Here is a 22,500-nt window from a genome sequence, read left to right as displayed (position 1 = left end):
AAGGAACTTCACTTTTAATACTCAGAATCTTAACGATTACTGTTGGAAGTGTGATGTCATGTAAAGGACCATACACACAGCTCAGAAAAGAGCAAACTATAAACAAGTTCCCCTAAAAGAGTTCCAATCATATGTGGTTTCTTTAATGAAATTGGGAGTTGGTTTGTTGGAAGAATTTTATGTTTTACAGAGCTGGTTCTGGTTAAAGAATAGTTTGCAGCAAAGAGGAACCGAAAGAATACATTTCAGGTCATGTATCATCATTTTCTAGAGATGGATTCTCCATGAAAGATATAAGGCCTAGCTTATGTACTCTATTGAATCGATGCTGCAAGATATAAGGACTAGCGTATGTACTAATGAAAAGAACGTTTACCCCACTACCCCACAGATCGATCTTAAGGGAGGATTTGATTCTGCGCTATACCTTTAACAACACTTGGGTTATTGGCACAACAGCTCATAATGTCGATTCTGGGATCCTCACATTCCAACAGCATGTTCAAGTCATGGACGGTGATGTCATAGCTCTCCAAGTACCCTGCCTTCACCAGCAGGATGAGTACTCGTGTCACTATCCTGTCCACAGGTTCAGTGTTATAATGAAGGAAGCCAGGGTTTCCAATATACAAATGTCAAATGTAAGAAAATAATCAACCCTTCGCCAGACCCCAGAGGTGAACTAAAACATTGTTCTATTGTTACAATTGTCATTTGAATCCACAATCAGCATAGAAGTAATTTGTGAAATGACACTAAGTTGAAAGACGATGAAGACAAAATGGTTCAAGGTTTTATCCCTATAGAGGTCTTTCATCCCAACGTTGGTGAGCGTACTTGTTTATCGAGCATTAACATTGTGATGTAAAACTATGTTGTGCATTTTTATTACATCTCATGTTGTTGTTGCAGTTCTTTGTTTAATTTTCAAATCGACCATTGATGAATATTTCACCTTGTTACCTCCACCACTGAAGGTGGATGGAGATTGTTTTGATCCCTGTCTGTATGCTTGTTTGTCTGAGAGAAGGATATCTCAAAACATTGTGGACAGATTCGAACGAAATTTAGTGGAGAGGTTATGTTTGAGACAATGACGAATTGATTCGATTTTGGTGAAGATCCAGATCAGATACATGATTTTTTTTTTCATTTGTTTCATGATTCTTCACCTTTGAGAGATGGGGCCAAAAACTACAAATTTCATGATATTTCAAAAAGTTGTGGATGAGTTGGGTAGGTCACAAAAACAAGCCGATTCGATTTTGGTTCAGGTCTGGATCCAGATCCAGCCAATCAGTGGGATACAAAATGTAAACTGGTCAGCCTGGTCAAGGTATGCACTCTAATGAATGTTGTTCTAGTTTAGGGAATGCAATGGTGGGTAACCTATCTTTCATTTCCAATACAGGTAGGTATCTGTCATTGCAACCAAAGGATAACTTTTCATGCTGTGTATGTGAATAACCATAAATTATAACCGCACAGCATACACCTTTGCCTTGGCTCTTCACAGGGAACAATAGTGAGGGAAGAAAAGGCTAAATAAAGATAAAGGACAAACAGGTTTGGTCGCCTTGCATACGGGTTTGTACGAGACTTGACATCAATCTCAGTGCCTGGTGGAGCCTGTCTGGTCTGATGAGATTTTTAACCAGTAGAGTGCGCTGTGCTGTGTGTGTTCATGCTGGCTATCACAAAACCCAAAGGTTCTTTCTTTCCTCGAACGATCCACTCCACGACAGGTGGGTGTATTCTAAACTCGAGTTTATTGCAAGCCAAAGCGGTATTTATCGCACGGTATGTATCTGTCGTATGGAATGTTCTGTCGTACGGTATGTATGCGTCACACGGAATATAACAAAGCACCTCTTCACTTGCTGTTCTCAATCTTCTCTTCCTTCAACTTTCCTTCCCATTTACACACAAATATATCCTCAGAGAGAAAACATTCATGAAAATCCCTTCCTCAACAACCAGCTCACACTTCCCAAACAATTCCGTTTGCGAAAGTCACTGGAATTCTCTTGAACCCTGGCAATCTTTACAGGTTGAAGTCTAACCACAGCATTATACCTTGTCCCCTTTTTTACTTAAATCTACTTTTAGCATAAACATCTCACCTCAACATTACAGTCAGACCGAACAAACCATTTGTTTTGTATCAAATTGTAAACATACAAGAGTTAACACCGCACTGTACCATACACGAGTCAATAATTTCTGACATAACTCCCCACTTCAAGAAAAGTCTTACATTTTTTTCAACCTACGCATTCTTAACCAAAACAATAAACAACTATCAGCAATTCAATCAACAATATCACCCAGTTGCAAGTAAAAAAAAACAACCATGCTCAGGTAATCTCCAACATTCTCCTTCAACTCATGATCTTATCATTGAGAAACTTTTCCTTATCCACATACATTAATGACATGATCAGTTTGCAAAACAAATCTAGTGCTGCAGAGATCTATTATATAATGTGAACCGAGTTGTTTGTCCATGCGTCCGTCTATTTTCCGTTTCCGATGGCGACTTCCCGCACTGTGTTTGAAAAGCTCCACATGCAGACAAAGCTCACCATTCAAAATTATAGCAAACAAGTTAAATTTTAAACGTATAAATACATACAACATCGAATCGGTTTGTTTAACACATAAAAACTAATTAAAAAAAACTAATATAAGTAATAAAAAAATGCCTTGCCTTTGAGCAGGTCGTAATCGTTTCTGTACAATTGAGCTTCATGCCTACAAATTGCTGTACACATCGCCATCGTATTTTCCGGTGTATAAACTGCACTTTTTGTCAGCAAAAAAAAGTAAAAGTTGGGGATGCGGTTAATAGACGGGTATAGAAAAAAAAAGTCTTAAAAACGATCAATGCTGAATTTCAGTTATATTCCAAATCAACACTTTTTTTAGCAGTCGGAACTGCTGATGAACTTAATTCCGCCATTTAAAGTTTGAAAATCGCTTCAGGTTAAGAGTTTGTACAGCGTTTTATTAAACGTGTGCAGAAATTAAATAAAGCCACGCTCGGAAACGTCCGGACACACCCAGAGACACCCAGAGTTTAGGTGCGTAGCGTATATAGAGCCTTACGGCTCTGAAAATGCCATTAAACACAAAAGAAGAACAACACCTGGTCTCACATCAAAAGAAGAATTATTCACAATAGCTAGAGTCTAATAACGGAGCACACACCTCAAATAAGCTTGCGTGCAATGTGACGATCAACACGACTGGTCACGAGAAGGACCGATTCACCGTCATGCTCGCCTGTACTGCAGACGGTGGCAAGCTTCCTGTGTATGTCATGTTGAAGAGGAAGACAATGCCCAAAGACAAGTTTCCAGCTGGTGTCATTGTTTGTGTGCAGCAGAAGGGGTGGATAGACGAGGGACTGGTCCAGAACTGGGTGCACACAATCTGAAGTAGTTGGCCAGAAGGTGGTCTCTCCCAACGAGAGACTACCGCATGCTAGTCCTGGATGCATTCAGTTGTCACAAGACCAACGACACCAAAGCGCTGCTCCGTCGGGCCAACACCGACCTCGTCATCATCCCAGGTGGGATGACATTGCTCCGACAGCCCCTCGATGTGTCCATCAAGAAGCCGTTCAATGATGGGCTAACGTCGCTGCTGGTCGAACTGGATAATGAGTGGGGAGAAGACCTACACCAAGAGCGGGAGGATGAGAAAGGTCGACTTTCCGATGATCTGCAGATGGATCGTCAAGGTGTGGGAGGAGAAAGCGTCGGACATCATCAAGTGAGCATTTCTGAAATGCTGCATCTCCAACAACATGGACGGCACAGAGGATGACATCATTTGGGAGGAAGAGGCTGCAAATGACAGTGACGGCGACATGGAAAGCGACGGGGACTTGCTCAACCCTGATTCGGACTAGGAGTTACATGCCATCTTCGATGAGGAAAGCATTAACAAGGATTTCCTCCGGTTTAGCTGAAAAGTTTCATAAAACCCAAACGTCCCTTTTCAGGACCACAAATGCACAAGAAATATGTTTGATACTGGTATGAATCCCTTCCCTTCCTTTTTCCAGTAACAAAAAGATCATCTTTATAAGATTAAAAAATAAGAAAGAAAAGTAAAAACTTATTGGTATCTTCTCTTTCTTCAACTTCTTGAAAATGAGAATAAGACTGTTAGACGAAATTAAGCGGACATGGGAGTAAGTATGTTGATACCTCCATCACTTTGTTCCTTACAAAGTTAATGTACAAACGTATTTAGATCTAAATCAGAAAATTAAATGATCAATATATTGTCGTGGGGGTGGCATCCCAAGTTAACCCCCTGACCCAAATTGTGGCGACGGCTGTTAATAGCGCCAAACCCCAGGAAGGCCGAGTGGTTCTTTATTTAGAGGAGGCAGACACGTTGATCGACGGAGATTTTAACACGTGCTCAGAGGGCAATGGCGGATGAGTATGGCACAGGAGCACTGCACCAGGAAGGCACAAGGGGGTTTATCCGCGAACCTCACTACACTTACATGAATACAGTTTCTTCAAAATTAACACATTTCATGAAGATACACAAATATTTACAAGACGATAACTCAAAAGGAAATAATGGTAATAATAAATAAATAAATCCTACAGTCGAGGCTTCGCAGACGGATGCAAATGCAGACAAAGGGGTGACACAAAATGAAAAGAACCCCTCCCCCCTTTTAAATATACTGGTACTCAGCTTGGGCCAGAGCTGACCCCCCCTCAAACCCAGAATGGAGGCGCCTCCACTAGCACGTGGACACGCAGGCAAAATGGCGCTACACTCGTAGCAGGGCAGACATACGCCAGGCAATCCCCGAGCAGCTTTCCACACGAAGGCTCAAAATGTCAGCCTTCCTCTTTCCCTTCAGTGCCACCTGCCTTGTGCGTTCCTCACACTGACCTCGGGTGTGCGCTCTACCGAATTCCCGTCCTATCCAGGCGGAAGCCTTCCACAATCCACACATACAATGCGCCAGCCTCTTGTGTGTGCTCTATCTCCTTTGCCCCTATATCCTCCGCCTCCGGGGTTGGGGCCTGCTCGCCCCCTAACCCGGGAAGGTGGGACTTCTCCTGGTTGTTGTGGTTTCAGGGACGCGTTTCCCAGCTTTATTGTCGATCTTGAAATATAAAAACATAGGGAAAATCAGAAGACAATCACGTCCTGGGGAATTTATTCTTACTCCCTCAGCTAATTAACACCGCACCACCCCTTGTGTGGTGACACGTAACCACTTAAGCTCACAGATTCCCTAACTTAGTTCCATCGAGATGCTTTCTACTTGTCCACGGACCAAGCAACTCTCCACAATGCTAAATTCCTTTTTAAATCCTTCTATCTTCTCCCACAACTGTAACAATTTAATTCGTTTTGAGCGTGAAAAACAGGTGTGCAGTTAATACACGGCCGCGATTTATACACCGGAAAATACGGTAATTACTCGCAAAGCCAGCCCTTCCATATCAACCAATGTTTGTAAGACATGGCGATAGTCAACAGTGGTATAATTGACGTTTATTATCACAACGGTCATCGTTTTTGAAAATAAAATTCCAAATTGACATTCAAGACAAGGTGATAAAGTAAACAGAGTATTGTTCAACCGTTTTGTTGGAGTGCTTGCTTGAGTGTTTAAGCCACTTGGCATGCGCTGTACAAGCTCCAATCTCTCCAAGCTTCTGCAGCTCTTTTCTCTGTGGGAACATCCCCAAAGTTAGGAAGACAAAATAAATTAGAGGATTAGAATGAGTAAAACGAATTCGAGAGAGAATTGCAAAATGCTTTCAGTGGCGACAAATCAATGAATCCCCACACCACGGTAGGATGGCCAAGCGGTATGCACACTTGCTCTAAGCTATCGAGCCTGGGTTCCAATCGAATCTCAACCCAGTTATAAACGGTCAATTCGGTGTTTCACAGGCAGGGTGATTCATCAATGTGTGTGCCGTCCCTCGGATGGACGTTAAACTGGGAGTCCCATTTGATAGCATTAGTTGGTGGACATTAAAGACCCCATGGTGTCTTTTGCGAAGAGTAGGCGAGCTATCGCCAGCACCATGGTGAAAGTCCAAATTCCTGCCCTAACCAGTTGAATGTCAAGCCTGGCCAGCCGGTTCATGAAGATTCGAGCCAAACTTCCCCCGGCCGACCCCCTTCGGCCTTGCTGTTAGTGCCCCCCTCTCTCTGCTGTTCATTTTGTCCTGTTGTGTCCTGATCCGTTCAGTGTACTTGCTCTTCCACAAGCCTCGTCTATGTGATATTTTTAAAGTGATAACCACAATCTCATCTCAAACAAAATCACACGATGGTCAAACACAATCCCGACAAATCTCACACTCTCACTATCTCTCACTGAAAAGACCGCATGACAACCCTCATTCCCTTCCCCCTCCCCTCCCCCCTAATTTACTTTTTTAACAATCCTCTGGTAAAGTTACCCATTCAAACTCCTGGGTCTCACTATCAGCTATGATATTTCTTGGGCAAACCACATTTCAAAGTTGGCCTCCAAAGCCAGATGCTGACTGGACATCCTCTGTCTTACGAAGTCCTTCCTTGGGACACCTGAACTCCTGTCCACCTACAAGGCCTTCATCCGCAGCTTGATGGAGTACTGCTCTCCCCTCTGGCCGGGCTCCCCTGCCTCACATCTTGCTCAGCTTGACACCTTGGAAGCCAAAGCCTTCAAGATTATTTGAATATCCTGTGATGAAGCTGAGTCTATGGGCTTATCACAACACCATTTCAGACAATTCAGTGGTCTCTGTCTTCTACCGCCTCCTTTCTGGTCTTGCACCCTTTGCTCTTTCCATGCTTTGTCCCCTCTAGGTTTCACCGTCAACCTCCTTCTGGTGAAACTACATAAACAAAGGATCACTGCTCACCTCCACTCATTTGTTCCTCTTTTTTCCCACCTGTGAAACTTACACATTCTTTTCAATCTCATTCTTTCTTCCAGGTCTTCAAGACAGCTGTTCACCACCATCTCAAATCGTCCTCGATCCAAAACCATGATCTTTTCTACCCTCGTTAACCCTCCACCTCACCCACCCCAATCCCAACTCCCAAATTTCCTGTTTTCCCTCCTAATAGTTACCTCCACCACCAAAGATGAAGGAGGTTATATTTTCACCCCTCTATGTCTGTCTGTTTGTCTGTCTGTTTGTTTGTCTGTCTGTGTGCAGGATATCTCAAAAAGTTGTGGATGGATCCAGATGAAATTTGGTGGGCAGGTTGGATGTCTGACAAGGACAAACTGATTATATTTTAGTCTGAAGATCTGGATCTGGATCCGACGAGAAGAATTTTTAAAGTGATTCTTCAACATTGAGAGATCGGGCCAAAAATGATATATAGCACGTTATCTAAAAAAGTTGTGGACAGATTTAGGTGAAACTTGGTGGACACGTTAGGTGTATGACAAGGAAGAATCGTTTCAATTTTGGTGAAGATCCGAATCCAGATCCGAGAATTTTTAAAGTGATCCTTCACCATTGAGAGACAGGGCAAAACTAAAACATAGCACAATATCTCAAAAAGTTGTGGACGGATTTGGATGAAACTTGGTGGACAGGTTGGGCATGTAACCATGACAAATTGATTAGATTTTCGTGAACATCTGAATCCGGATATGGAAACGACAATTATTTAATTTTTAAAGTGATTCTTCACCATTGAGAAATAGGACCAAAACGATATATAGCATGATATTTCAAAAATGTACTGGGCCCAATATGGTCTCGTGGATCAAGCATTACGTGGGGGAGATATGCATTCTACTGAGTGCCCTTCTAGTTTCCTTCTATATCCATCTTGTGCACCCCGTGCATTCTCTCCTGCCCCCCCCCACCCATTCCTCCCCACAACCATTGTTTGTCCACCTCCCTCTGTCTTGGCCTTCGGCCTTGCTGTTGGTGCCCCCCCCCACCCCCTCTCTCTGCTGTTCATTTTGCCTGTTGTGTCCTGATCCGTTCAGTGTACTTGCTCTTCCACAAGCCTCGATTAGGTTTAAGAAATTATTTCTTTTCTTTTAAACCTTTATTGCAAATCAGAACAGCCGCAGGCTCCATAGCACATGGCAAAGTCGCAAATAAAGAACCCAGTCGACGGGCAGTTTAGGGTTCACGCTAAAGCTCTTGAAAGTCAAATAGCCGGATGTCTCGCTCATCCAATTCTGTCAGGCAAATTCATTGCAGTCGTGTGCTTTTAAATGCCGATTCACGCCAAAAGTATCTGGTGGAAGCGGATCTTTTTCGACCCTTACCCACCAGGGGCGCGATGGTCTTCGAAGATGTGCGACCATAACAATGGGCTTCGGATATAACTGAAGTTCAATACCGTCTGCATCTTTCAAAATTTCCATCTATGTTCTCAGATGCTGCTGTCCTACATTCCCTTTTATTTTCCAAGCTCAGGTTTTGCTCGAGTCGGCTCCTCTAAATGAGGTCTAAGCTCCAACACCTTGCATATCTGCACATTTCAATTGATGTTTCTTCTGAAAAAGTTAAGTTGTCATCTTTGCTGCTGATAAAACAGTTTTTATTTCAAATTTTTTTTTTTGCAACAAAATATAAGTTTAAGTGATTTATACTTCCTGTTTGCAGCAGCACATTCCATCTTTTCCTTCACATTGACAATTGAGCTTTCCAAAAGTTTATCATAATTGAAGTGAGGAATACTTTTTTAAGATGTAGAAACAACACAGTGCATAAATAAATAAATATTTAATATTGATTAATCAATTACTATTTGTCATTAACACATTGTGCCATGATCATATGCTGTGCTTGTTTTGTTCAATGCTTGCTCACCAACCCACATCCACATCAGTTATGCTCTGCCTTTACCGATGGTGAAGAATAAACTGACTAAATTACATCAACTAAAACGAGTAAAACGGTTCTCCAAGGACATTAAAATGGAATTTGGATGAGATAAGTGTATTCCTCATTTTCCCCTCTTTCATTCCTCTTTTTCCCCACACCTTTGGAATAAACTCCTACACTCTCTTCAATCCCATTCTTCCCTCCAGTCCTTCAAAACAGCTGTTCACCACCACCTCTTTTCTTCCCCCATCCAAAACCTCTATCTTTTCTACCCCCCGTTAATCCACCCCAAACCCACATCCTTCAAATTTCCTGCTTTCCTTCAAGAAAGTCCCTGTAATGTCCATCTTGTATACCCCATGTTCCCCGCCCAATGCCTCTCCCTTCCACAGATCTCATATCTCTGTTCCCCACTGTTTTGTCCTTGCCTCTTTTGCCCCTCTTGTCTCATACCCCCACTTGCTGTGCGCTGTGTGTTCGCTCTCATACGAGCCTAGACAATGTATACAAACAAGCTCAAATGAGCTAAGATCCTCGTCCTCGTGATGTATCAGGTTTGCGATAAATTATCTGTGCTTATATCCGGCTTGATTCCCGCAAACAAAATTCAAACAGCTTGCCTAGTTTCGGAGATAATGGTATAGGCGATTTCCATTAGCGGTGATATTATGACGTCAACTTTTTTTTTCTCGGAAGAATTTCCAAAATCGGAGATGGTTACTGCCTGCGCGTGGGCTTTCTGCATATACATGGCAAGTTTCACGAAGATCCGATGAAAACTCAGGGTTGTGAAACAAAAAATAGGAATGACGTCATAAAAAATTGATATGTCATAGTGATGTATCATATGTGCGGTAATTCATCTCTGCTAATGCCCTGTTCGATTCCCGCAAACAGAATTCAAAAAGCTTGCCTAGTTTCGGAGATTTTTTTTTAGGCGATTTCCATTTGCGGAGATATTTTGACATCATAACTTTTTTTTCTAGGAGGAATTTTCAAAATCGGAGATGGTTACCTGTCAGTGCAGGGTATTTTTACATATATATATATATATATATATATATATATATATATATATATATATATATATATATATATATATATATATGCCAAGTTTCAGGAAGTTTCGAAGAAAACTGTAGGCTGTGAAACAAAAAAGTCCACAAGAAGAAGATGAAGAACAACAACGTGAGTGAGACTTAGATATCCTCCATGAGGATCTAAAAAAAAGTGCAGCAAATCAAGTGCACATTTGTACAAAGGTCTCTAATAAAAATTGACCTTGAAACAACAATACAGCATTTAGAAAATGATACATCACACAAAAACGTTGGGGTAGAAGAGGGCCACCAAATATGTCACAAACAAATGCGGAAAACAATTGCCAAAGAATACCGATGTTGATTGAAGCAGATCCTAAATATGTACCTTTCCCCATGAAGCTTCCGAGGTCGGCAAAATGAGTGCCAGCATGCTGGTGTACTGTGTCGGAGTGACGACCTATCCAGGATTGTGCCCAATAGCCAAGGAGACTGCTTAAGCAGCACCAACGCTCTGCACAGAGTATGGTCCCAATCTCCTCCTCCTCCTCCATGAAGCAAAATCGAAGCCATAAACCAACTCGCAGTGCTAGTGTTCCAATAAAGCTGTGGGATAATAAACTGGCCACAACCAGAAATCAATGTTAGACATCAAAACAAGAAAACTCTTTACCATCCACAAAATGTTCTTCAAAAATCAGTGCATCCCGAGAATGTACCTGCCGAGACGAGAGGGAGGGAGCGGCCTGATAGAACTCACCCAGGTGCACAGAGTGACGAGTGTAGGACTAGCTGAGTATGTGAAATGCTCAAGAGACTCTCGGATTCAATTTGTAAACAAACATGAATACAACAAACCTGCAAATGTATCCCTAATTCATCTTGTAAGAAATTTCCAAAAACAGGTGCAAATAAAAAATACCGCACAGGAAAATGAAACAGGACATCGTGAACGGGTCGATATGGGTGTCATGGATGGGTAGATATGGATATGCTGAGTATAACAATGAAAGCTGATATTGAAATCCCATAAAATTGTACCAAGTCGGTGAAGATGTTCTACAAAAATCGGTGCATCCCGAGAATGTACCTCCTGAGAATTTCTGACCCCATGATGCAGAAGTGGGTCATATTAAGTCTGTCTGATTTGTTTGTCAGTGGGGAATGTTTGCTATAACTTTGTTAGAAATCTTTTTTCTTTGCATGACCTTTCCTATATGCTTCAAATAAAGGGTAATATATATATATATATATATATATATATATATATATATATATATATATATATATATATATATATATATATGTATACATATATACATATCGGGCGTCGTGGCGTGCGCCTGTAATCCGGCTACTCGGAGGCTTGGGTTGGAGGATCGCTTGAGGACGGGAGCTCTGCGCTGGGCCGTGCTATGAGAGAGTGTAGGGCAGGCCGGAATCATGGCGAAACCCAATCCTTATCCCTGTGTTGTAAGAGGCGACCAGTGTTGCGTCAGGAAGGGCATCCGGCGTAAAACCTGTGCCAAATCAGTATGCGGATCATAACAGATGATCCGCTGTGGCGACCCATAACGGGAGCAGCAGAAAGACAAACAACAACATATATATATATACATACATATATACATATATATATATATATATATATATATATATATATATATATATATATATATACATACATACATATATACATATATATATATATATATATATATATATATATATACATACATACATATATACATACATATGTATATTGTTGTGGTTGACGAAATTCACAAACCACCATTCAGGTCCCTTAGGTGAGATATCTCTGTAAGTATATGTGTAGTTAGGCCCAAACCCGTTGTTTCGAGGGAATAAATGTCATTCAGTCGGGCTGCGACTCTTCAGGATAGCCGTTTTTCTTTTACTATCTTTATTTTGGACCAGCCGCCATTACTACCACCACCAACCACGTCTCAACAGCCATCACAACAACAACCACCAACCACAACGCCGCTTCACAACAACCACCAACCACAACGCCGCTTCACAACAACAACCACCAACCACAACGCCGCTTCACAACAACAGCCACGACCTTTACCATCACAACTCGCCACCATCGCATCACCGTCATTCCCACGCCACTTGTGGGCGCCGATGCTGGACTCGTGCGGGGCGCGCACCGAGCAGCGTGTTCAGAGACATCACAGACTTTCCGAAGAAAAACGGATCAAAAACGACTCACGCCCACTTCTGTTCCGTCCTATCGGAGAGCGTGGGGCGATTTGGCCCCGTCTCCAGGGCGTTGGAGTGAGGTCACGATATGCAAATTCATGGATCAAAAAGCATTCACGCCCACTTTTCCTCGGTCCAATGGGGAGCCAGTTAGAGAGGTGAAGGGTCGGAGGCAGAGGGTCAAAGGTGAAGGAGCGAAGCCACGGGGCTTATATAAACGGCTGCGTTCGACAGTAAAGTAGTTGAGAGTGGTGCGTTGGAACGAGTTGTCGGTGGAGCTGGGAAGAAGAGTCAGAGTTCGGAGGGGAGAAGTCAAGAGTGAAGAGTTGGGACGAGCCAAGAGAGGAGACGGAGAGGGCGATTAGACGGAGCTGTGGAGAGGTGGCGGCGGCGAAGGCGGACGAGGGGGTGCTCGCGTCGGTGCCGGGAGCTGCAGAGGGAGAGGCCAGCAACGCGACCGAGGTCGAGGAGGAGACGCTCGTCGCGGGACCCGAGACAGGGTGATATCCGCCATCCCCCGAGCATCAACAACCCCCCTCCTGTTTCCCCCCCGCACTGAGATAGTGCGACAAGGGGGCCCCTTTCCCACCCCCTACCAGACACTGTCCGCGAGGCCCGCGGAGTTGAGGCGCCACCGCCGCTTTGCGTCTCATCATCAGACGGGTAGGCCCGACACGGTCTCGGCCCCAGGCCCGCCTACCCCCTCATCCTGGAGGGTGGTTCTTTTTCTTTTGCTTTGGGTATCTGTGTTGTCGGCGCCGTCTGTGAAGTAAAATTGTATAAGTGTTGCCGTGTGCTCCGTAGTCGGATAGCTCTGCATTGTGTTTCTCTTTTATATTTGCTTTTTGTGTAATATTGTGTTTCTTCTCCTTTTACATGTGCTTTTGGTGTAATTGTATATGTGTGCTTCCCGTTCATCGCGAAATAAATGTGAGTTATGTTGAACTGTTTTCCCGCTTCGCTTCATCTTTTCCTCTATTGAATCTCCATCTTGCTTCACGTAAAGGGTTGGTCGTGGGCTAAAAAGCCCGATAATTAATCGAACCGTCGAGGCCGACGAATAACACCGCTCGGTTATCCCGATAGTACGGAACGGGTCGCTTAAAGTGGCCCGTGTCCGAAGTCGACCTGCGGCGAGGTGCGATCGCCCGGTCTACCCTCCGTGTGGGTACTTAGGTAGGTCGAATTTGGCGAACAACCCTATCCCACGCGGGGGCCGATTGGCACGATCGTGGTGAGATCGAAAGGTCCACCCGTGACTGGTTCCCGGCGTTAGTCCGAGAGGGTCACGACTGGATTGTCCGTCCGGTGGGCGACGTGCCGCGATTCGAGTTACGTGGCCGTTCGCACGCCGGCGGGCGCGAATCCGCAACACTGGTGTCAGGAGTGGGATATAAACTCATCGCCCTCCTCGCGGCACTGATATTGGAGAACGGGAAAACGGGCTCTCCTGTCTCCAGCTAAATTCACGGGAATCGGTCCAGGGGTGAGAGGAGCGACCCCCGATTCCCTCCAAATTACGAGCAAGCTAAATTAACCCTTTACGAGAAATAAGATGGCGTCTCAAGGCGAGCGGGAGCCGGGGGTATTAGAAATGGATGTAGAATGTGTAGAACCCATGGCTCAGGATGAAATCCCCGTGCAGGAAATGTTGGTTGTACAGGAAAACGAACTCGCCCAACTGAACCCAGAGCCTGAAATGGGTGCGGCAGCGGCCGCGGTGTATGACACCTCCCCTCCCCCTCTCCACCAAAACCCTTCCCCAACCCCTGCCGAAACGGCTCACCCAAGCGCACCCGACATGGCCCAGCTATTCACCATGCTGGCACAAATAAATGCGGATATGAAAAACGAAATGAAAGGCATGAACAAAAAGATGGATACAAATACAAATGAAATGAAAAACGAAATGAAAGGAATGAACAAGCAAATGAGGGAAGAAATGAAAGAGCTGCGGGGTGAGACGCAGAACATGGGAATGAGCCTAAAAGGAAGCTTGGAAGAACTAAAAAACGAAATGAAAAAGGAAGTCGACACGATACGGGCGGAGGTGACCGCCCGTATCGTGTAAAAGAGAAAGTAAAAGGAGTGGGAGTCGCAATGGAAGAAAGTAAACAAGAGAGGGTAAACGAAATAAAGACGGTGGTGGGAAAAATAGACAAAGTAGGAAAAGGATTGGGAGAAGTAAAACAGGGACAAGACCAAATAAAGGAGGAAATAGGGAGGAACACGACGGCGATAGAGGAATTAAAAAGAGAACAAGGGAAAATAAAGGAGGGATTGGGAGCCGTGAAGGAGGACTGTGAGAAAAGACATCGGGAAATGACAGACAAAGTTGAAAACCTGCGAAAGGAGGTAAAAGCGGAGACACAGAAAGGATTAAAGAAGGTGGCGGAGGAATGTAGAAAGAGACATGAGGAGGTAATTAATGAAATGGAGCGCAAAGCCGGAGAAAAGACAGAGGAACTGGGGGAGCAGATAGGAAAAAACCGGGGCGAGACAGAAGAGCAGTTTAGGACAACGAGGGAGGAAATATCCAAGACAAATAAGATGGTGACACAGGTACAAGGGGAGGTGGAGCAAATAAGAGAAAAAGTCGGGGAACTGTCGTTAGGAACGATAGGGGAGGAAATAAATGGGGTAATAAAGGGGAAAATGGAGGAAATGGAGAAGAGACTGACGGATAGGGTGGAGGCCCGGTGTGAGAAGCAGGGTGGCCTCCTTCGGGAACAGGAGGAGAGGATATACTCCCTCGAGGCGGATCGTGCCCAGGTGGGGCCGGTGTCACAAGGCGGAGGAGGAGGCTTGCCCGATGCGGGGGTGAGCATGCCAAGCTTGAGGAGGGTAGAGGCCGCGGGGTCTTTTGGCCTAATGGGGGTACCCAGAATGACTGTTCCGGGGGGTGTGCAGAGTGCGAGTCCAATGGCTTGGGAGAGTAAGCGGGACGACGCGGGGCACGGACAGACGCGGACAAGGGTGGTGGAGCCCCCGGGCAAATGGCTCGGACCCTGCGGGAGTGAGGCACCGTTGGGACTGGGGAGGTACACTCCTCCCGGAGTCCCTGGGGAACGGGAGGAGACCTCGAAAGGACCAAGGGTGCCGCTACCCCCGTACGATGGCAAGACGGACTTGAGGGCATACATGGCCCAGTTCCAGTGTGTTGCCAGAGGCAATGGCTGGAACGAGGTGCAGGGTGTGGCACAACTCACAGCGGCCCTGCGTGGCGTGGCTTTGGAAGTCCTGACCACGGTACCCAGTGAGGGGGCGACCCTGGAGGATCTCCATTCGGCCCTAAAAAACCGATTTGGCATGGACCAGCAGAGCGAGCTTGTTAAAGCTCAGCTCAACGGGCGCAAACGACGTCCCCAGGAATCACTGGGAGAATTGGCACATGACATTCGCCGCTTGGTGGGGATCGCGCACACCAACATGCCACCGGAGTACCGGGAGGAGATTGCCCTGGACCATTTCCTTCGAGCAATAGGGGCACCGATGTCGGAGCATTGCTCACCGTATGGCGCCCGGACAACCTCCAGAAGGCGGCTGATACTGCTGCCTGCTGGGAGGCAGCCAGAACGCCATTGGGAGGGGCTGGGCGCCACGCGGTGGCAGTCCGACAGGTGGACCCCGTGAACGACAGTGCGCTGGGAGCCGGGGCAACCCTGGGCGACCAAGCGCGAATGGAAAGGATGGTGCAGGGCATGTTCGACCGCCGGTTCGGGAGACCTGGGGAGAGGCGGTCGGGCCCGGGAAGGGCGGGAGATGGGCCATCGGGGGGTACCCCAATTCGGAATGGAGGGGGGTATAATTCGGCGTACTGGAGGCAAACACCTTACCAGAAGAGGTGTTATAATTGTGGCGCAGGGGACCACCTGCAGCGGAGGTGCAACGCCCCGCGCAGGGAAAGGCCCCCGGGAAGAGAAGAGCCACGGCCCCCTAGACCACCAACTCCGCCCCGGGTCAATAGGGATAGCCAGGCCCAACCATCACCCCCCCCACCAGTCCCCGGGAAACTAAGAAGTTCCGAACATGTAGGGCCGTGTTCGGCAGACTCAGACGGAGAAGAGCCCTCAGAACTGCGACAGGTCATCAGTTGTGGCCAAATTGGCAAAGGTAGCTTAACAATTCGGTGCAAGATTGCCGGCGTAGGGGTAGACGCCGTTGTGGACACAGGAGCAAACGCCACGATCATCAGCCCTGTGGTCCTTGATTCGAGTGTAGACGGTTGGGATGAGATCCACCGTCTGCAAAACCATAGTTTGCAGCTAGCTACCGGGGCAACGGCCCCTATCATAGGACGTGGTTTCGTGTCGTTTAAATTGGGCACCGTGAAAACCAAGATAGAGGTTTGGGTGGCAGAGGTGTACGACCCATGTCTAATAGGGTTGGATGTGCTGACGGCCGGTGGTTGTAAGATCGACTTGGGCCGGGGGGTCATGCAGTTGGGTGGTGAGGAGTTGCCGTTAGGGGGCGTGAGCACGGATGAGAGGGTGGAGCTGGAGGCTCCTGACTCCGTGGTCATTCCCCCGGGTGCCGAGGCGGTGGTCCCGGCCCGGTGGCGAGCACCCCCAACGTGGCAGGGCCCCTGCGGCCTGGCGGAACTACAGGCAGGGCCGTCAACCCCGGGCTTAGTCGTGGGCCGCACCCTGGTAAGTACCGACGGGCCAATAGCGCCCGTGCGGGTGATAAATGTTAGCATGGAACCACGCACTATCAGGAAGGGCACGAAGGTGGCAGATTGCACCCCAGTAAAAGAGGTCGCAGAGCTGAGGGACGATAATGTCGAGTTGGACCGGCCCCAGAGGGAGTCTCCAGACTCGATTAGGAATTGGCCCGGTCCCATTTGTGAGATGGTAAATCGGAGTAGTGTAGATTTGGAGGATGCCCAGCGGGAGGCCTTATACAAGCTGGTCGACCGACACATCGGGATCTTCTCCTTGTCACCCGAGGATATTGGACGTACGGGCCTGGTGCAACATCAGATCCACACCAATGGGGCCCGGCCTGTCCGTCAGCCTGCTCGAAGGCTCCCATGGAGCAAAAGAGAGGAGGCTGATGAACAGGTTGAAAAGATGCTCAATGCAGGTGTCATCGAGCCCTCGGGAAGTCCTTGGATGTCACCAGTTGTGCTGGTTAAAAAGAAGGATGGGACCACGCGTTTCTGTGTGGACTATCGCCAGCTGAACAACGTGACACTCAAAGACTCCTATCCCCTGCCTAGAATTGACGATACCCTCGACGCCGTTGCAGGCTCTAAATGGTTCTCAACTCTGGACCTCAAGAGTTGGTATTGGCAGGTGGAGATGGATAAGACGGGGAAGGAGAAAACGGCATTTTCCACAGGGAAGGGACTGTATCAGTTCACTGTGATGCCGTTCGGTTTGTGTAACGCCCCCGCCACCTTTGAGAGACTGATGGAGCGTGTACTAGGCGGCATGCCGTGGTAGTCATGCCTGGTGTATCTGGATGACGTCCTGGTACACGCTAAAACATTCACCCAGGAGATAGCCAATTTGGACCAGGTGTTTGGGCACCTCAGGCAGGCAGGGCTGAAATTGAGCCCAGAGAAATGCACTTTGTTCGCGACAGAGGTGGCCTATCTCGGACACGTGATAGGCCGCGAGGGGGTGAAGACCGACCCCGGAAAAATTACAGCGGTAGAGGAGTGGCCCGTACCTACAACTGTCAAACAGGTACGGGGCTTTTTGGGACTTTGCTCCTACTACCGGCGTTTCGTGGCAAACTTTGTGGAGATAGCCAGGCCCCTTCACCGGTTGACGGAGAAGGGGTTGAGATTTAATTGGACGGAGGAGTGCCAGGAGGCCTTCCTCAAATTAAAGGGGTGTTTGACATCCACACCTGTTTTAGCGTACCCCACCGATGACGGGATGTATACCCTGGACACGGATGCAAGCCAGGAAGGATTGGGAGCAGTCTTGTCTCAGACACAGGGGGCGTGGAAAGAGTGATCGCGTATTACAGTCGGGCCATGAGTAGGCCCGAACGAAATTATTGCGTAACTCGCAAGGAACTATTGGCTATGCTGTCTGCCGTGAGCCATTTCCACCCGTACTTGTACGGGAGGAAATTTTTGGTTCGAACTGACCATTCCTCCTTGCAATGGCTCTTACGGTTCAAGGAACCGGAAGGCCAAATTGCAAGGTGGTTGGAAAAATTGCAGCAGTACGATTTCAGTGTGGTCCATAGAGCCGGTAAGGCTCATGGGAATGCCGATGCGCTCTCTCGACGCCCCTGTCTGAGGGAAAACTGCAAATATTGCACGAGACATGAGGAGAGGGACCAATTGGCAGACGCCTCCCCGAAACTCCCAGTCCGTGCGGCCCGGGTGGTAGGCCCAACTTTTGCCACTAACCGCGGGAGAGGAATTTGGTGGATTGGCATGGAGCACGGCCCAGCGGGAAGACCCCGTGATAGGTCCAGTGTACAAATGGGTCCAGGAAAACAGGAGGCCCAGTGGGGAGGAAATCGCCCCATTCGGGGCGCGAACAAAGGCATACTGGGCTCAGTGGAGGACCCTAGAAATGAGGGACAACATCTTATATCGCAAGTGGGTGGAGATTCCTTCTGAACAAACTTCTTGGCTGGTGATGGTCCCTGATGGGTTTAAGACCCAAATTTTGAAACAGGTGCACGGTACCCGCGCCGGCGGCCATTTGGGCAGGACCAAAACAAAATCTCGGGCCCGCCGGCGGTTCTATTGGGTTAACATGGGGCGCGATGTACAGGACTGGTGTCGAGCATGCGACGCCTGTACTGCAAAAAAGGGACCGCCACAGAGGATGAGGGCCCCACTCCAACTACATCAGGTTGGGGCTCCCCTTGAGCGAGTGGCCATGGACATTTTGGGACCACTGCCCCCCACTCGCCAGGGTAATAAGTACATCCTCGTAATTATGGACTATTTCACCAAATGGCCAGAAGCCTTTGCCCTTCCCAGCCAGGAAGCAGGGGTTGTGGCCAAGGCCTTCATAGAAGGATTTACATGCCGGTAAGGGATTCCGCAGGAGCTGCACACGGACCAGGGACGAAATTTTGAGAGTGAATTACTAAAAGAGGTGTGCAGGCTCCTGGAAATTCGAAAGACACGGACAACGCCCCTGAGACCACAGTCTGATGGCATGGTGGAGAGGTTCAACAGGACCCTGGTCCAACAGTTGGCCCTCTTCACCGCCACTAACCAGGAGGACTGGGACGAACACCTTCCGTACCTCCTGATGGCCTATCGCGCGTCCCAGCACGGGTCTACCGCATGTAGTCCGGCGCTGTTGATGCATGGACGGGAGCTGAGAAGCCCCGTCGATTTATTGTGCGGTCCGACGCCTGAGCGGCTTGATAGGCCCCCGGGGGAGGGCTATGCCCGTCGGTTGGAGGAAGGCTTGGAGAAGGTCCACGCCTTCGCACGACACCAGCTCCAACAGGCGGGCATAAAGATGAAGCGCAGGTATGACCACCGGAGCCAGGTGAGCAAATACCCACCGGGGGCGAAGATTTGGTTCTTTAACCCCCGGCGAAGGAAGGGCAGATGCCCGAAGCTCACCTCACCTTGGCAGGGCCCGGGGGTCGTCCTGGCGCAAGTCAGTGACGTGGTCCTAAAAATTAAAATGGGACCACGAGCCCTCCCTCGGATCGTCCACGCGGACCGCCTGAGGCCTTACAAGGGCGACCTTACGCCCTCATGGATATGTCTTGCCGGAGGAGTCGGTGCTGGAACAGCCACTCCTGCAGAGGCGCAAGGCTCTCAGAGCCTTGCAACGAGTTCACGAGCCCAGTAGGAAGGGAGGAAATCCCCCCTGGGAAATTGATTAATGGGATTATTTGAGGAAATGGACAGACTTGTGAATGTGTAGAGGGGACGTAGCTTAGCTACGTAGTGTTAAAAGGAACGTGCTGTAGTTTAAGGGACGACGTGGGAGCACGAGTTAGTTAGGGGAGGTAGTTAGGAGGATGGCAGAGTTCAGTGGTGTGTGTGTTGAAGAGTTGGTGAGTGAAGTGGAAGCATGTGCTTGGTGAGTGGGTGAGGCCAGCGAGTCTGTGTGAATGGAGCGAATGGGGAATGCATGGTGCGATGAGTGATTGGGAGGAGGAGTGACTCCCGCCCAAGGGACCCCGGGGTCAGTATAAAGTGAGTTAGGGGGTTAGTCAAATTAGCAAATATGGAAGTCGTTTTGTTGTTGGTGGGGAAGTAGGCTCGAAACCCGTTTGGAGGGGTGCAGGAGCCCTGTTGACGGGCTGGGAGCGTGGCTGCGAAAAGTGAGTATCGCTGAGTGGGTACCCCGGGCACCAGGCTAGTCGGCCGTGGTAGGCCAAGGGCCCATGGGGGGCCGGGATAGCGTAGTGGGCACGGGTGCGCCTGCTTGGTGCGGGGGCCCGGGGCGCCATTAGCCGCGTGGGCAGTGTTGTGGGCACGGGTGACCCTCGGAAAGGGGCCTGGGAAGCCAGCCTGCCACGTGTGCGTTTCAGGGGAGGTGCCATGGGGGGCACTCCCCGGTGTTTAGGGAGCTGGTAGGCTCGGAGGCAGTGTAGTGCCCGGGGGTGCCAGAGCTGGGGATTCGGCAGAGGGTCGTGCCTGCCAAAGGGGGCCACGTGTCCCAGCCAGGAGACCGTGTGAGGGCACGGAGAGAAAATTGGGGGGCGAGGCCCGAAATTGTGAGGACACCAACACAGGCGACGGGAATCTGGGTTGATAGAACCAATAGTTTAAGCGAGAGGCGCTTGTTGAAAGCCCCGGGGTAGTTTAACAGTTAAATGGTTAGGGTAGATAGGAAGTGTACCCCTCCGCACCATCCATCCCCTCACTCTCGTTGTGGGCCGCTGGACCCACTTTGGTTATAGATCGCTGAAGTCTGGGGAGGCCATTCTGAGGCTTGAATTGGGCCTCGACACAGGACGTTAGCTCTCCCTTATTCCCCTTCGGGAAGGGAACGTAGGGGTTGGGAGTAGGCTAGGTGACAGGATAGGTTAGCCGAACAAGGACAGTAAAGGGGGTTAGGGGACGATTTATAGTGGGGAAGTAAAAAAAAAAAAAAAGTTGGGGCAAAATTGGGGTTTGACAAATTAAGGGAGTGGGTATGTACAGTGACAGGCAAAGGCGATAGGTGGGAGGGAGACAGGTAGGTAGGTCCGAGCCCGCCTTCCAAGTGGCCAGCACCACCGCACTCCCTCCACCAACCTCCACGGAACGGCAAAGGCTGACCAACTTCATCTGCAGTTGCTGTGCTGCAAGGCCTGTGCCGGCTGGATCGTCTGCAGCTGCTGTGCTGCAAGGCCTGTGCCGGCCCACTTCATCTGCCGGCTGGCTGTTTTTCTTCAAGGCCTGTGCCGGCCAGTTCATCTGCCGGCTGTGTTTGCCTGCAGCGGCCTTCTTCTGCGGGCTGTGTTTGCCTGCTGCCTTTGCCATGCCATGCCCACTACCCCTGTTCACCAGCCCCGTTCAATTTTTGCTTTGCCCCCCCCCCCCTGTTCATTTCCATGCGCGCCGGGATCATCGTAAAAGCAACAGTTTGCAAGCTGCAAGAACTGCCCTGTTGGAAGCTACAACACGGGCCTGCAGTGGCGGCCCGTGCACCGTGTTTGCGTGCATCCATTCATCCATCCATTCGTTGTGCTCATTGCGTGTGCCACTTGAGCTGGCACGGAGACTGCGTTTGTGCGGCCCATGCACCGTTGTTTTTCACTGCGTTCAGTTCAAAAGGGAAGGCCTTGGACTGCGTGTGAGCAGCCGGCCACGTTTCCTGTCACCTGCATTGTTTGAGCCAGAGACTGCATGCAAGCAGCCTGGCTCCCTGGTAACTGCTTTCTTTTTGCAGAGTTCAGTGATCCTGGGCCATGGTTTAGTGTAAAATTTGTAAGTTAAGGTTAAGATGTACTGTAAATATGAGTGCGCCCCCGGCATGTTTGTCTTAGCGCCGGCAATTTTATTTAAGTCGTCCGTGTGAGTGAGTTTGTTCGGTAGTTACTCAGCCCTCAGGTTATTTATTTTGGGGACACGAATACCATGAATGTCGCACTCAGGGATCCGTAGGTAAAATGTACTAGGGGAAAACTACACATGATGGCACACGAAAATTTGACGACTCGGGACGAGTCTGTAAAAAGGGGAGGGGGTAGTGTTGTGGTTGACGAAATTCACAAACCACCATTCAGGTCCCTTAGGTGAGGTATCTCTGTAAGTATATGTGTAGTTAGGCCCAAAGCCGTTGTTTCGAGGGAATAAATGTCATTCAGTCGGGCTGCGACTCTTCAGGATAGCCGTTTTTCTTTTACTATCTTTATTTTAGACCAGCCGCCATTACTACCACCACCAACCACGTCTCAACAGCCATCACAACAACAACCACCAACCACAACGCCGCTTCACA

General features: G+C 48.4%; 2 protein-coding genes across 22 annotated transcripts in view; one reads left to right on the top strand and one right to left on the bottom strand.

Annotated features, from left to right (window-relative positions):
- LOC147025480 (uncharacterized) overlaps window positions 1-22,500 on the bottom strand; it is a 60,012-nt gene that overhangs the window by 826 nt on the left and 36,686 nt on the right. For 3 of the 5 annotated variants that reach the window (XM_085886512.1, XM_085886511.1, XM_085886513.1), the window contains 3 exons: window positions 10,281-10,513; window positions 5,631-5,720; window positions 428-579 (listed from right to left, as the gene is read on the bottom strand). In XM_085886512.1, coding sequence (XP_085742638.1) covers window positions 428-579; window positions 5,631-5,720; window positions 10,281-10,465 — 427 coding nt within the window. In that variant the 5' untranslated portion in view covers window positions 10,466-10,513. The remainder of the gene's footprint in view (window positions 1-427; window positions 580-5,630; window positions 5,721-10,280; window positions 10,514-22,500) is intronic. The other 2 variants (XM_085886514.1, XR_015059552.1) reach the window with 2 other exon arrangements.
- Window positions 1-22,500, top strand: part of LOC147025481 (uncharacterized) — a 187,246-nt gene that overhangs the window by 132,368 nt on the left and 32,378 nt on the right. Inside the window, exon 16 of one of the 17 annotated variants that reach the window (XM_085886492.1) lies at window positions 392-582. The exons of 15 other annotated variants lie outside the window; for them this stretch is intronic. In XM_085886492.1, coding sequence (XP_085742618.1) covers window positions 392-402 — 11 coding nt within the window. In that variant the 3' untranslated portion in view covers window positions 403-582. Of the gene's footprint in view, window positions 1-391; window positions 583-22,500 lie in introns of those variants that run through there. One more of the 17 variants, XM_085886494.1, reaches the window with a different exon arrangement.

This window comes from Eptatretus burgeri, chromosome 6, assembly GCF_056783735.1.
Source record: "Eptatretus burgeri isolate ZD-2024b chromosome 6, Ebu_testis_v1, whole genome shotgun sequence".
Classification (NCBI taxonomy): Eukaryota; Metazoa; Chordata; class Myxini; order Myxiniformes; family Myxinidae; genus Eptatretus; species Eptatretus burgeri.
Note: the sequence above shows the minus strand (reverse complement) of the source record. Positions and strands in the feature narration are given on the sequence as shown.